Here is a 15,143-nt window from a genome sequence, read left to right on the forward strand (position 1 = left end):
GAACTTGGAAAAGTTCCTGCCCTGCCAAAAAGATTCTTGTCTCATACACAAACAAGAAGATTTATAAAATAAGCATCAGAGTCAGAGAACACATGTCCAAGAGTAAAGTGTTTCAGATGTCCTTAATTTGAAAGTGTATTCAAAGTGCCAACAATACACTTCTGCCAAGCCTGGGAAATCATTACATGTCCGTTGGCACTAAAATTAAAACCTTTCAGAGAGGGGAAAATTAATGCCTAAAGGAAGTTGTCAGTGTTGCTCAAATGCAGTGTTCCAGTGTCACTCCCTGCTAGGAAAAATGATCTTACCACATGTGTAATTTGGTCTGCATTCTCCAGGGTTTGTCAGGGCAAGTTGTAGGCCAAACTCACAGACAGGGGCAGGAGGCAAATCACAGGAAACCAGGTCACACACTAAGAGCAGAAATTCAGAGAGTGGTTAAACCACACCTACTTAGTCCTCAAGAAAAGACACACACACAGATGCACATCCCCATTAAACTCACAGTCAATTGCTGTCTTAAAATATGAAGTACATTAGAGTTCAACAGGTCAGAGTTTGTTTTCAAAATAGCTTAGCGAAGAGTTCAAGCTCAGGTTATGGGGATTAAGGTTCTAATGTTATATTTAATGGGCAAATATAGATGATGCAAAAATAAATGCTTGAGAAAAAAAAACATTCTAATGTCATTTAGACAAAAACAAATTGTTCCATTCCCTTCCCTTCCTCATCTATTACAGAAAGAGGGACAAAATTGGAAGTGAATGGAGACTCATATACTTAGAAGCTGTTTGGTTTCCCACAAGGATGATTGCACAGCCATTCAGTAGTATCAGAAATGTAGAAGTGAATTAAATATTTTTTTAAAAAGGGACTGTATACCTTAGAAATATCTGGTAAAAGTACAGGCAAAGATTCCAAGAGGTTAGAAGAACCTACCACACTCGTACTCAGGGCAGCACTGGCCAGGACCCCTGCGCAGGCGAGAAACTTCACATGGACCACACTGGACAGCTGAAGAAAACATCCATGAAACAAGTTTGGATAAAAACTAGGAAGCCAGGAACCAAAACATCAATTCAATTCCAAACACAGAGCTAAATGAATTTACATGTGACAGTCGGGCAGGGTCGGACTGTGCAGTTTATCTTCTTGTTATCGAGACACGTGCAGATCTTGCAGGGCTCATTCTCAGGAATCCACGTGTCCATATGCTGAAGGAAAACCCCCAACAGAGTGTTAGATAGAAATCCCATGCTCTGGTCACTGGTATTTTGGGATGGGAGGATGGGATTGGGTGAGGGTGAGTAACATCAACCTGCAAAATCAGATTTATAAAGATCTATCTATGAAGGGTTGGTTGCTCTTAACAGTAAAAAACTAAGAAGACACATAATTCTGCAATGACTGTAGTATGCCAATTTAGCAAATGATGTAAGGAATGCATGGATGGGATGAGGAATTACTATTGTTTTAGGCGTCAAAAATGCTTAGATATAAATGCAATTGCGGGCTATTGTGAGTAACAGTGGACTGGTGCAACTACATACCAAGATTACATGTTCAGTGGTAATAAGGGAAAAAGCATTATTTTGGGAAATACAGAGAAGCGTCTGCTTTCCCTAATTAGCAAGTCTTCAACATAGGGAAATAAATAGTGCATATTTTATATTAAGAATATTTGGAGCATCATCACTTGACTCTCCAGTAGACTGAAGGCTGGAAAAGCACTATATCACCTCTAAAACTGAAACCATCACTGTGGTGACTATCTGGGGGTAATGAGTGCATTCAGAAACGACCAGTAAAGAGAATAATTTTTCAATCACTGTTCCTTCCCATGAGAGTGGTAATCATTGATATTAAAGATGCAGTTACCCACACAGATCTATGCACATTTAACACCCATATGAATAGGGAGATAAGAGTGGAAGGATGCATTATCAGACACTTTAATTTGCATAACCAATCCAGGTTCTGGGTGAGAACATGTAGAGTACATCAGGATGCCACAAAAAAAAAACAAAACAGTGTGTCACCTGGAAAACTCTGGAGCATGGTTTAAATCAAACATTCTGCTGAGTCCTTTAGAGATAGGAAGAAAACAAAGAGGACAAATCTAAGCATACTGCACCTATACTCAGAGATAGTAACATGTTTTAGGCCACTCTGTGGGAGTGTTGGGACTAAAATTACATAAGCCCAAACACAATCTAGGGTAGAAAAGAACCAAGGAATGAACACCAGAAGAAAAGAAGCAGGTTAAGGAAATCCTGAGCCAAGTGCCTGTTGTATTGCTCACGAAGCTAAGCCTGCAATGATGGAGAGACAGCTACATGAAAAAACAGCTACATGACCTGATCCTCCCCTGTCCTCCACCTCCCCAAAAATCTCATTAAGGATCTAAAGCTCATTAAACACTGTAATTAAAGTCCTTTCTCCATCAAATCCTATAACAGAACTGTGGATTGAAGAGGACTGGCTGATGTACATGCAAAATCTAAGGGCTGAGTATCTGGGGGTGAAGAAGAACCACTCCATTACTTGGAACAGGAGACACAGGGAAGAGCTTGGAACAGGGGACACATCCACTATGTGATGCTGGAATCAACAGTGTCTTTCACTGCAGTCTGGTACCCAGCATCCACAGCTTTTCCCAATTGCATACTGCCACAGAGAGGACTGGCTTAACTAAGCAAAAACCAAAGTTATGTATTTCATCGAAGGAATAGTTCTCCTAAAAAAAATACACACACACACACACACACACACACATATACATATATATATATAGACAAATACCACTTGACATAAGATTGACTTGGTCTCACCATTCCCCATGAACCACTGGAAATATATCATACATGAATTGGAAAGGACCCACAAGGACCATGCTGTCCAGCTCCTGGCCCTGCACAAACACCCCAACAATCCCCCTCTGTGCCTGAGAGCATTGTCCAAACACTCCTGGCTCAGGCAGCCTTGGGGCTGTGACCATTCCCTGGGGAGCCTGTTCAGTGCCCCAGCACCCTCTGGGGGAAGAACCTTTCCGTGATATCCAGCCTAACCCTCCCCTGACAGGGAGAAGAGTTTGATGCATGTCTCTCCACTGCCCCTCGTGAGGATTTTAGTGAGCTTTGTAAAGACAACGCAACACATTTTAAGCATTCAGATTTATGATTAAATTGCCGTTACTTGTAAAAGTCTGCTGAATGAAGATGTTTATCTTGGTAAATATTCACTTATGCCATCACTCTTCCTCTCTTTCCTCTAGACCTCCCTCCACATGGAATTGTCATGCCTTGCCAGGTCTGTACAGTCCCAGCTGTGATCTTTATATCCGGTCCCAGCCAATTTCACACTAGGGGAGCTAAATGGGGCTGACAGCCAGCAGATTAGGAGGAACTGAGCTAGAAAATAAAGTATCCTAAGGGAAAACAGATTTGCTTTCAAAGGTGTTAACTCCAACCCCTGCCAGAGGTTGCTGCGCATGTAGTTACCTGATGGTGTGTGCCATCCTCACTGACACACTGAGTGCAGACTTCTTCACTAACACAGCTGTCATTAAAAATCATCTTTCCCTCTGGGCAGAAGCAGCCTTCTGTGGGATAATCCTTGCAGACACTGACTTTGGTATTATTCTCACAGCTCTTCACACAGGCTGTGTGGCAGTGGCTGTATGTCAGATGTGGGGCACATTTCATTGCTGAGCAAGACAGAGAAGAAAACACCACCTTTATTTAAGAAATCTAAAGCAATGGAAATCAATCTCTCCTATCAAGCATTCTTTAGAATTCTGTCAGTTTTAGGAAGCTATCACCCAATGAATGGATCTGGTCCCTTGCAGCATCAATCAGCAAACAACATTTTCAGGCCACATGAATCAGCAGCAGCATATGACTTACCCCAACAATGATACAATGCTTCAGGTGAGTATTCATTTGTCAAATTTTGTTTTCAACACTGGGCCACAGACAAGAATTTAAAATCTTACATGTATGGTAACAGTGCATGGTTAAGAGATAAGCCAAGAAGGACTAAAGCATTGAAGAATTTTTATTTATTATTTTTTTTAAAACTTGATAGGCTGCAGTGTTCCTATACAACTAAAGAAAGCTAACAAACACAATATTTTGATACCTCCAAAGTGAACCTGCTGGATTTCTGCATGTTTTTAACTGCATTGCCTTATTAACACAATTAATTGAATCAAGGAAAGTTGCATAGCCCTGTAAGCCAACAGAAACTTTTTACTGATGTGCTCACAAACCTGAGGATATTGTCTCTAAAAGCAAACACAAAATTAGGGCTACAGCTATTCAAAAACCTATGGACACAGCTTCCACATTGTGTATTCCCTTAAGTCTATTTTTCTCTACAGCTTCAATTAGAAAAAGTGTTTCTTTTTTTCCCAGTCTGTGACTACTATGAGGTTTATAAAACTTTCTTTCAGTCCCCTCATAAAAACATTGAAAGAAAACCTGAGCTCCCAAACAAACAAGAAAAGATTCATCAGCTAAACTGTCTATACACACTCTTCTAGCAGATAATGGAGACAGAAAAAAAAAGTCTTCAACATTAGCCCTTTCCATGTTAATGCCAATTATTTCATATAATGATAAAATGGCTTGGTCTGGAAGGGACTTTAAAGACCATCTTGTTCCAACCCCCTGCCATGGACAGGGACACTTTCCACTAGCCCAGGCTGCTCAGAGCTCCATCCAACCTTGCCTTGGACACTGCCAGGGATGGGGCAGCCACAGCTTCTCTGGGCAACCTGTGCCAGGGCCTCACCACCCCCAGAGTATCCCAATATCCACTCTAAACCTGCTCTCTGTCAGTGTGAAGGCATTCCCCTTGTCCTGTCCCTTGTCAGCAGTCTCTCTCCATCTTTCCTGTGGGCTCCCTTCAGGCCACTGGAAGGCCACAATGAGCTCACCCCAAAGCCTTCTCCAGGCTGAATATATCTGAATTCCAGAGAGTATATTCACCCACCCAGGAAGAGCAATCAGGAAAGACTTGTAGTGCTTGGAATGTCCCAATATGGCATGACAAAACCTCAAATAAAATTCTACAAGAATGACAGGAGTTCAGTGGATTGAGAGGAGGGAGGCAAGGTAATCCAGAACTGTACCATTAAACATGTAGGGATAGAGTGATTAAGCTGTACTGTCTATTTAGTCATTAATGTAACTTGGATAAATCAAATGTTGACAATTTAAATTTTTGGCAGCTGCACACAGGCATTTACTGGAAGAAAGACAATGATGTTATTGTTAGCATACTAAGACTTCTATGCAATTAGCATTAAAATGAGCAACTCTTTGTCTATCCTTGTACAGGCCATGTAACCAGACAGAAATTTCAAAAATGTTATTAAGTTATTAAGGTAATCTGCTGACATACAGCTTTGGACATTATAATTTACAAAGTCTGGCTGAGGCACTGAATTTGGAAAATGACTGGCAATGTTCTCCCTCTGCTTTCTAGGACTATACTCCAAACAGACTGTGTTCAGTAACCTGTGATCCTGGAAAGATATATCAAATATTAAGTGGAGGCTTCAGCCAAATTCTCAATGACATTCTTGACTTCATATGCCATCATTCTTTTAGTCTGAGTTTAAAACATGAAAAAATGCATTTGTTTTACACATTAATCTTGTATCAAGCCTTTAGAATGCTGGTTATCCAGTTCTGAAATGAAAAGAATACAGGGAAAGAAAGCAAAGCATCAAGAAACAACTCAACCAGAGAGGCAGGAGGTGAGAAAATCAACTGGGACATTGAGACACTCTGCGAGGAGGTAGCTGGGAAAGAAAGTGCCTACATACATCCACATCTAAGGCACTTGACGAAACCAGACACGCTGATGGACTGTCTGAATGCGTGCAACCATCACTGCAGAAAGGTTAACAGGAGAAGGTGGAGAAAAAGCCACCTCAAGTATTTACTTGTACTTATTGGTTCCTTGCATTTCTGCCAAATTTTTAGGTATGGCTCCTAATAGGGCTTTCAGGAGAAACAGAAAAAAAAAAAAAAAAAAAAAAAAAACAACCAAAAAAACAGGAACTAAAAGCAGAACTACTCAGCTATGAGAATTTAGGAGAGAAGGTATGCAAAGCAACAACTGTCTGAGTTTGGCTCTAGCATGGGTGTCTTGTTTTCCTTGGTTGGGTTCTGGTAATGTGCAATACTCATATCCTACTACACTGCTGCACAGCACAAACTTTTCCAATACACAAGCAAAACCCAGGCAGAAGGAGAACCAGATTTGCAAAGAAAATTACAGCTGGTTCAGTCAGCCTAGCTGGCATGTCCTAGCAAGAAATTACACCACAAAGAGAAGCTATTTCCCCATTTCTCCCTGTAGCAAAAACTTGAAATCACACTGGCTCTTCCACCACATTCTCAAAAGTTTTGGCTTTGATGGAAATGGGGGGATTTTGTGAATGTTACAAAGAAAAGTCTTATTTTGTGCCAGGTATGACAGTGACAGGCTGTCAGGGAAGTAGTTCCACTAGTCCAAAGTACAAGCTTCTCTGTCCACCTCAGAGGGTCCAAAGTCTGTATCAAAGCAATGATACCTGTTGCTAAAACAGCCTGGCAGACTCTCAGCCCAAACCTGGTGCCACAAAGGTTCAGTGGCTGCAGAGCCAGGTACTGTCACATAGCTGTGGGCACCTATTCACAGTACCTTTATTTCCCTCTGACCTGGAATTTTACCAGTTAGCAGTTTACCAAGAAACACTTCCTTCACAACATTCAGCTTAGCAGGTGACCAACTAGATCTGCAATACCACTTGCACAATAAACTTAATCTGTAACATTCGATAAGTTCATATTACACTGATGAGATGTCCCAAAGCAGGGCAATTTCTGTATCAGTTTTAGCACAGAGTAAAACTCTTACGGCAAAGCTCGGGCGCTCTCCAGTCTACACAGACACCGTACTCCCTGCAGATGTGAGCGTAGGAAGTGATCATCTCACAGGCCTCCTCCTCATAGCAGCTGCTCTCCACGCAGGCCTCGTAGAACATGTTGGGGGTGATGATCCTGTGGCACTCCGCAAAGCGGTCTGAGAGCAGGAGGTGGCAGTGGCTGGGCACACGCTCGGAGCACCTGTCCTCCCTCCGGCTTTCACAGACCTGGCCCAGCTCTGTCACTGTCCAGTCCTGGATAAACACGCTGCTGTCAGCAGTCACAGAGCCATTGCGCAGCGTGAAGTCATTGACGTGGTTCTGGTCACACAGGCCTGGCAGGGTGAGTAAAGGGGAAAGAAAAATCTCTGAATAATCAGCACTAAAATAAACCTAGAAAAAACAGGGATGGGATCAATAACCCTGGTTGGGATGGCTCAAGGAATTCATTATATTCCTTATAGCTGTTGTCAGTAGAGCCATAAATACCCTGGGTCTTGTTTCTCATTTCCTCACTAAAGGAGGTACAGGTTATGCCACAGAGGTACAATCTCTGTATAGATTACATCACTGAGGATACCGTAGAATTAACTTGTCCAGGTAGCAGTTGCCCTCTCAAATGTTTCACCTTCACTGCAAGCACATATTTCTCACAGAAGTGAATTTGTAAGAATCTAAGAGGAAACTCTTATCATAAAAAAAGTACAAATCTCCTCGAAAAGATAACTTGGAGCAAAAAAAACCCAGAAAGATGTCTCTGTTGTTTTTTCTAAAGTATTACTGGGCATGAGTGAGCTGTTACATTGGGGATGAGAGTAGAAAAACTCACACAGATTTCCAACATTCCCCCAAAAGTGTGGGACCAGTTCACCCAGAGTTTACAGATTTTGAGATTCACAAATACTAATAAAATAAATAGAAGTTCAAGCCCAAGTAGGAAGGTGTTAAAAGTACTAACTTTCAAACTTACCACAAAGTCCTTTTGTTCCTGAAGAAAAGCTCTTTGAATTAAGTTTAAGAATAAATTCATTGTTTCTTGGAGTAAATGTGAGATTATGTCCAAGAAGAGAGAACTTGATTTCATGCATTATTTCTCCATAGGCAGCAATTTCAAACAAGCTGCTGGAATAGGGGATAAGAACCCTTTCACCATTAACAGTCACCTGTTTAAAAAAAAAAAGGTGAGGTGATCACATCAGTTCTAGCAAGCAGTTACCAATCAACCCAATTTTACAGTTGAAGCACGTTTCGATAAATACCTGAAGATCCAACTGAATCTGGACATAAGAAACAATTTTGACAGCTGAAGGTTTCTATTGAGTCTAAAATCATACAGAAGTACTTGACCTTCATCCTGTGAATTACATGAACAACTCTTCCAACATTTTCCTATATAAGCACACTCTTTGAGCACCACATATTTACAGACTAACAACCTCATGCTGTGAGGTTCAAATGACGCCTCAGTGGAAGTCAAGGCTGTCCAGCACCATGCAGAACTTGGTGTAGGTGTTTTGGTCCATTTTGCTACATGATTCAGAAGAGATCATTTTAGCAAGTTGGCCAACTCCTATATGTCTGAGCAGCCAGAGGCTAAAAAATGGGTTGAGTTTGAATAGTCTCTGCCTATAAAACAAATTAATGCATACTACGCAAGTGGACCTAATGCTGAGGTCCAGCTGCACACAAGGTGAGAAGCAACTCCCTTAGACCTTCAGCTGGCCAGTCAGGCACAGGTCTGTGAATAGAGTGCTCTCCCATGGACCAAACAAAGCGTGAAGGACCTCTTCCAAAAGAGGGGAATCAGAGTGCAGTATGTCCTGTGTGTAATCCTGCCTTTCTGGCAGAAGTGTCAGGGACACACGGCCAAATCCCATTTTCTTGACATTGGCACACTTGCACAACAGGGAGAACAAGAGGAGAAGCGTGTCTGGCTCATTATGTGAACACTGTTTGTATCATGAAATGGTACAAGATATGTTAAAAGTAGGCTGAAACCGAATCAAGGGAAGAAATTTGTCCCCATAACCTGAATTCTGCAGTGCAAGCAGACAGTGCACAGATTAATTCATGGAGTTTTCTCACCGCCATGTTGCTGAAGAGCTGCACTGCCACACCACGATGCTTCATTTCGATGGAGTCCATGCAGTTCATCCTGGGTGCTGCTCTGCATGGCCCTTCATGGAGCAGGACCTCAACATCATGGTGAAAGTCTTGAAATAAGGTGTAGGAGCAGTTGCCAGTCAGCTTAAAATTTAGCCCATCAAAAGTGACAATATGTTGAGAAGAACTTCCTATACAGACACCTGAAAATAACAACAAAAAAACCTGTGTAGGCATTTGCTTTTAAAGTTCACTGTATCTCCACAGCTATTGTGGACATAGGGAGCCAATTAACTGGGAAAGAGAGGAAGGTGGTGCATTGCAAATGCTGCAGCAAATCATTGACAAGAAACTTCAGTAAATACTTAATCACATGTGGAGGTTTTTTGCAATGTCCTTTGTCTGGGAACGATAAGTATCATAAAAGATTAGGATAAACTTGTAGAAAATCTCTTTGCCTAAAAGTTTTTCAAATTCAATATGATTTAGTAATAGATTTCATGAAAAAATAAAACAGGGAAAATCCCTTTCCTGTTTGTAGAAAGACTAACACACTGTTCAACCTTTGCATTGCATTATATTCTGTACAGTGTTATATTTTATTCCAAATAACACTATTTCACCCTTATCAAATACATCGCAAGTTGATACCCAGGGACTTTGTTTTTCAGACAGGAAACAGGAAAACTGCAGAGAAATAATACGCACAGGATAAACCAATGGCCAGCTAACAGTTCAGTGTCCTGGTCATTGAGTTATAAACATTTCCTTGTCTTCAAAAGATGGAAAACAAGGAAGATTATAATCCCAGAAGAACCAAAACAAAATCTGATGCTTCTAGCTCATATGTTTTCAAATCTCTGGCTTAAAGGATAATAAGGACAATAAAATCAATGCCAGCAAAACATGTAAGGAGGAAAATTACCGTTGTTAATAATTCAGTACTTTGCTTCTAGCTGAGAATAATCTTTTCCTATTTGATGACCTCCAAATTTAATTTCAGAGGGAGGGAGGGAGGGAGGATCTTCAGATATTTTACTGTAAATGCTTATAACGTTCATATATAAATAACAATGAAACAAGTTAGCAATAAAACCATGTTTCTCAATCTTTACTTATTCATGGACATAAAAAGAAGTAAGGATAATGGGAATGCTTTTAAATTTCCCATAGGTTTCTGTAGCACAAAATGCACTAATGAGATCCATTTCAAAGTAGTCCAAGAGCACACAACAGCCATGAATCACATTGCAAATCATGGTGCTGTAAAATCTGTAACTAGTTCAGCAAGCAAGCACCTTTGCAGTGTAAGTCCTGAACCATCCTCTGAACTCAGATGACCTAAGAACCCTTTTTCAATGACTTCCTCTTTGCAGAAGCATTTGTCACATCACTCACAATGTCAAGCCATCGCTGGAAATTGTGTTTTAGCTCTCTAAATGAGTGAATCATGAATCAATATAGCAGCATTTTCACAGGTGGCCTAACCAGCCTCCTTCCATAACAACAAAGATGCTGCCTCACACGGAGCTCCCACTCAGCACGTCCTCTGCTATGCCCATCTCTGCTTTACTGATAGCTGATTCAGCAATCAGTATCAACCTTTCCAGCCACTACTGATGTAGCTTCAGTTGGCACAGAATCACCCTGGCTGCACTGAGCAGTCATTAAAAGAAGAGGACTTGACCCATGGGATTTTTCATCAGCTGGGGTGGGGGGGATTGGGGATTTTCTGTTCTCTCCTTCTGTAACATGAAAGTTTTCTATTTTTCCCTCATGAGTTGTACCACCTTAGGGAAAAAAAAAATAAAATTGGGTGTCATGGCTCATTAAATTCATAAAGAGATAAACAGTTCTTAGCTCGAGTGAACTATAGGGCTTTTTGCAATAATCAGCTAATGGTATGAAAGGTTATTTTCATTTCATCCTTTAAGAACGTTTTTTATGAAGGTATGTCTTGCATGTCAAAAGAAATGTCCTCATGTTGCTACCTATGCTTTTAGGATCAAGAAATTTAATAAAGATGCACTTCTTATGGGTAGGTATCACTAAGACTATTTTTTAAGCACTATAAAAATACTTATGACTAACTGTCTAAAATATTTCTACTTTTTCAAAACCCTTGTAGCAAACCAGAAATGTTAGATTTAAAGTTTAGATCATCAAATACACATTAGGAAATGGCAAAACTCAGGGTGTAAAAAATTTTCTATGTCTAAGAGTTCAGGGATCAAAATCCAGCTACAAGCTTTAGCATTTCAAAGGTGGCTGGAAGAAATTGTATTTAAATCAGCCAGCTCAGCAGAGTACATTTTAAATTGAGATTATATGTTGTGAGGAGGAGATGTGTATATATTATATATATATATATATATATATACACATATATAGGGTTCTGATCTACTTTTAAGAAATAAGCATATGAATTTAGATTTAAACCCACTTACGTTTTAATAAATGCATCACCAGCCTCAGGGCTGCATCCCTCTAACCCTGTAAATGTGAGTGGATGCAATTAATTCCTGTTCCTATCATCCCAGCCCGGGCACCAATCACACAGTGTTCAGCCTTTCTGTTCAGACACTCAATGTGAGATTATCTGGATTAGGGAGACTTTTCTGTTATGCTTTTGTACTACACCTGCTTGATCGAGGGCAGGCCAAACCCTCAAGCCCTGAGATGGACCAAGAATCCATTATTTGCTTACAGCTTGTCGAGATAAATTCCTGGTTTCTCCCATACAACCTCCTTCCTAGCTCACACAGCTTTGGAAATTGAATGTGAGATGACCTGATAAAACACTTGCTCTGCTAATGCAAAAAATAAACTTAGAGCAGTCCTGAACTTGAAAGTAGCATTAGGCATTCCAGCATTAGTTGGGCTGTTACACTCCTAATTATTTGCTTAAATGGCTGTACAACAATTAAACAGCAATTCCTCCCGCCCTGGTCATCTTTGAAGTGTTCAGTGTCTGAGAAGCTCCATTAAGCATCACATTTGGGGTCAAACACTTCAGATGACAGGGAGGGAGAGGCACACATGGACAGATACTCACATGGGCACATCCATCGGCAGCCACAAGTTTCCTCCACCTTAACAGCAGGAAGGTTGCTGTGACACACAGGCTTTGGCATCCTCTCACAGTTGATGTGGTGGCTCTCCAGAACTGTGTAATCTCCTGGGAAGCACGTCACAGTGTGGCACTGGTCTGGTAATGTCCATTTATCACCAGGCTAAGGAGGGAAACACGGATATGCAACAACTGAAACCAAAAATGCGAAGTTTGGCTAGTGTCACAGAACTACAGCCAGAAAGTGAAGTGACCCTGACAGCAGTGCTACTCACATTAGCTTTGAAAAAATAAATAGTGGAATGCACTGTATTAACAACCTCATGAGGATAAGAAAGTTTAAATTAGAAACACTAAAAATCAGGCTGAAATTCCATGCTAAAGATAACTGTTTACAATAGGAGATATTTTGTTCCAACCACCTATAGTTAGAGCTTACCATCCTACAACATGCATGGAGACCAGAATCAACAAAGAATTGCCCTCAGCTTTACTCTAAATTTCAAGTCCTTTAGTTTTCATAAGCCACAGATAGTCAGAGCACAGCGGGAATTAATATTTGTTCCGAACTAGGAAAGTGTGGAATATTGTAGTTATTTTATCAACAGCTCTGAAACTTTAAAACAGCTCCTTTCTTCCCAAAGGGAAATTGATACTTTACCAGATCAGTGTTATTAGATGTACATAGAGCTAAAGAACTAAATGTAACATATATTCCTGTTTTCCAAAGTACAGTCTGAATTTTAAGGCATCAGGATTATATACTAATAAATGACAGAGAGATACATGTGGAGTGTCTCAAGATTCCTATCTAAGCTCTCTGGCTCCAATCCTGCAGAGCTCTAAAGTCCATAAGTAGGCTGAATGAGTTTTAAAACAGTGTTCATCCCTGAGGTGTGCATTCCCAGGAATATCCCCAAATGTGGGAAACAGCACTTCCCAGAGCTCTCTCCACAGAGGTGAGTCCAGAAACACCAGTACAAGTGAAATGGTGCTTCCGTGAGCTGGATAACATTCCTTGATATTCACAAGCAGAAATGTGGGGAAGAAAAGAGAATTGATACTGGGCATGGTCATCTCCCATCCTGTCCTCTGCAGTTTAACCATCATTCCCATAGAAGAGAAGAAAAAAAAGATAAAATACCTCAGTAACAAGATAATTCACAGATGATTCTTGTCATTATGAAAGTATTTCTCTGTATCTCTGAGCTACAGGATGCCATCAAGTCTAAACAAGAGCTGCCATATTTGTAGCCACAAAAAATTACATATTAAATACAGGTTAATTTACTAGACTTGTTTTATATGTTTCAGGACTTTGAGAAGGCAACTGGAAGTTGTTTAATACTTTTTTCAGACTTCTGAGCCTAGAGGAGGCTGTGAAAAAGTAACAAGAGGAGCTTTAAGGACAGCAAAAGTATTTACATAGGAAGAAATAGAATGCTTTTTAATTACAGTTATCTTTCCTACAACTCACTGAAAGTGGCGCACCTGGAGGGTTACATATACAGCTGTGCAAATCTGGCTTCCATACCTATTTTATTGGTTTTATTTCACTCTTTAATAGGACATTTATTAGAAAACATCTAGGAGCTGGATAAGAAAAGCAAAGCACAAGAAATTAAAAAAAAAAAAAAAAGTTGAGGGATAAAAAACCACAAGAATCCTAGCGCAGAGGAAAAACAAAGGACTGTGAAGACAAAGAGAGCCTAAATCCCAATTTATAGGAAACTGTAGGAGCAAAAGCAGGAAAGAAAGGAGAGCAAAATTTGGTTTCTAAGCTGTGAAGGATAGGTCTGCCAGGACACTGCAGGAAGCCTCAGACTTCCTCTCTGAGGGAGCTAAGAACCTACAGACCTGGATATGCACACTCTGTGTCTTGCTGTGCATCTGCAGGAGACCCATGCACCTCATCAGCTCCCTTGGCTCTCACCTCTTACTCTAGGTTAGGTTATTTGTTTGTCTATTCTCGAAGCCAAGAGCTGAACAATACTAGAAAAGACATGGTAATAGTTCAGGGATGTGGAGTTTGTCACATTAAACAGCCTAGAAATGCAAATTGCTCTATCGATCACTTCATGGGGAAATATCACTATTATAAGACAAAAACCTACACTTCCATTATCACTTTTATGCCTGCTTCTAAATTTCAAAACAAGACTAACAATGAAAATTAACTATGTTTAAAAAAAAAGACTAATTTTTTATAATTGTCCTGATATTCTGCAAACTGGCAAATTAAAACATGAAACCATGGTTCTTTACACAGCCAATGTTTGGCACTCCTGCAACCCCTTATCGCTGGATCTGATGAGTACTAAAAACTTCCAAGGATTCAAAGAACAGCTGAAGAAACTCACAGAGGACGAAACAATCCAGCACTATCACATACAAAAAGGTGTCACTTGCAGCTCAGGGTGTCCCTGACTAACAAATTGTTTATGGCTAGGATAGTTCGGGAAAATTTTATACATATTTATTAATGTTGCTTCCCTGGCTACTATTTTTAGCCACACAATGCAGGGGGTAGGACAGATTTTTGGCCTGACCCAGCACATTTGATCTGCTACTAACCATTACCTCAATCAAGAATATTCCTTCTACAGCCACGTCCAGGGTAGGCGTAATAACAAAACAAAACATGAAAAAGTAGCAAATCATAATATTCCTGACAGTGATAGGATTTAGGCTGAGATTTTTGATCCTGAGAACTCAGATTTCCTCGCAAACTGCAAGAGATCTGTTCCCACAGTCTCCAGGTGCATGACAGACATCCCGTTTGGGGCTGAGCCTTTTGCAAGAATTCTCTAAGCAACACCTGAAAATTATGAAGCTAATATAAAAACCTGTGTTTTCTGAATCAAGGAAGGAAGAGCCTTGATTCTTCCTCCCTGTGGAATTTTGGGCTGTGCTGAAAAAGGGGAACAGAACAGTGGCACCCTAGAGCCAGTAAGGCACAGCAGAGGATGCTGCACCACAGGGGCAGGAACTTCCACAGTGTCCTGTAGGCTCTATGGGAAGCTCCAGAAGGCTGTGTCCTCATAGTGCCTT

The 15,143-nt window shown here is 40.6% G+C and overlaps 1 protein-coding gene across 1 annotated transcript in view; it reads right to left on the minus strand.

The window, feature by feature from the left end:
* Nucleotides 1-15,143, minus strand: part of LOC131592830 (von Willebrand factor-like) — a 126,614-nt gene that overhangs the window by 22,932 nt on the left and 88,539 nt on the right. Inside the window, exons 34-41 of the mRNA XM_058864634.1 lie at nucleotides 12,078-12,255; nucleotides 9,005-9,225; nucleotides 7,890-8,082; nucleotides 6,913-7,254; nucleotides 3,501-3,706; nucleotides 1,112-1,214; nucleotides 940-1,014; nucleotides 309-413 (exon numbers count right to left, since the gene is read on the minus strand). Coding sequence (XP_058720617.1) covers nucleotides 309-413; nucleotides 940-1,014; nucleotides 1,112-1,214; nucleotides 3,501-3,706; nucleotides 6,913-7,254; nucleotides 7,890-8,082; nucleotides 9,005-9,225; nucleotides 12,078-12,255 — 1,423 coding nt within the window. The remainder of the gene's footprint in view (nucleotides 1-308; nucleotides 414-939; nucleotides 1,015-1,111; nucleotides 1,215-3,500; nucleotides 3,707-6,912; nucleotides 7,255-7,889; nucleotides 8,083-9,004; nucleotides 9,226-12,077; nucleotides 12,256-15,143) is intronic.

Source organism: Poecile atricapillus, chromosome Z (assembly GCF_030490865.1).
Source record: "Poecile atricapillus isolate bPoeAtr1 chromosome Z, bPoeAtr1.hap1, whole genome shotgun sequence".
NCBI classification, from domain to species: domain Eukaryota; kingdom Metazoa; phylum Chordata; class Aves; order Passeriformes; family Paridae; genus Poecile; species Poecile atricapillus.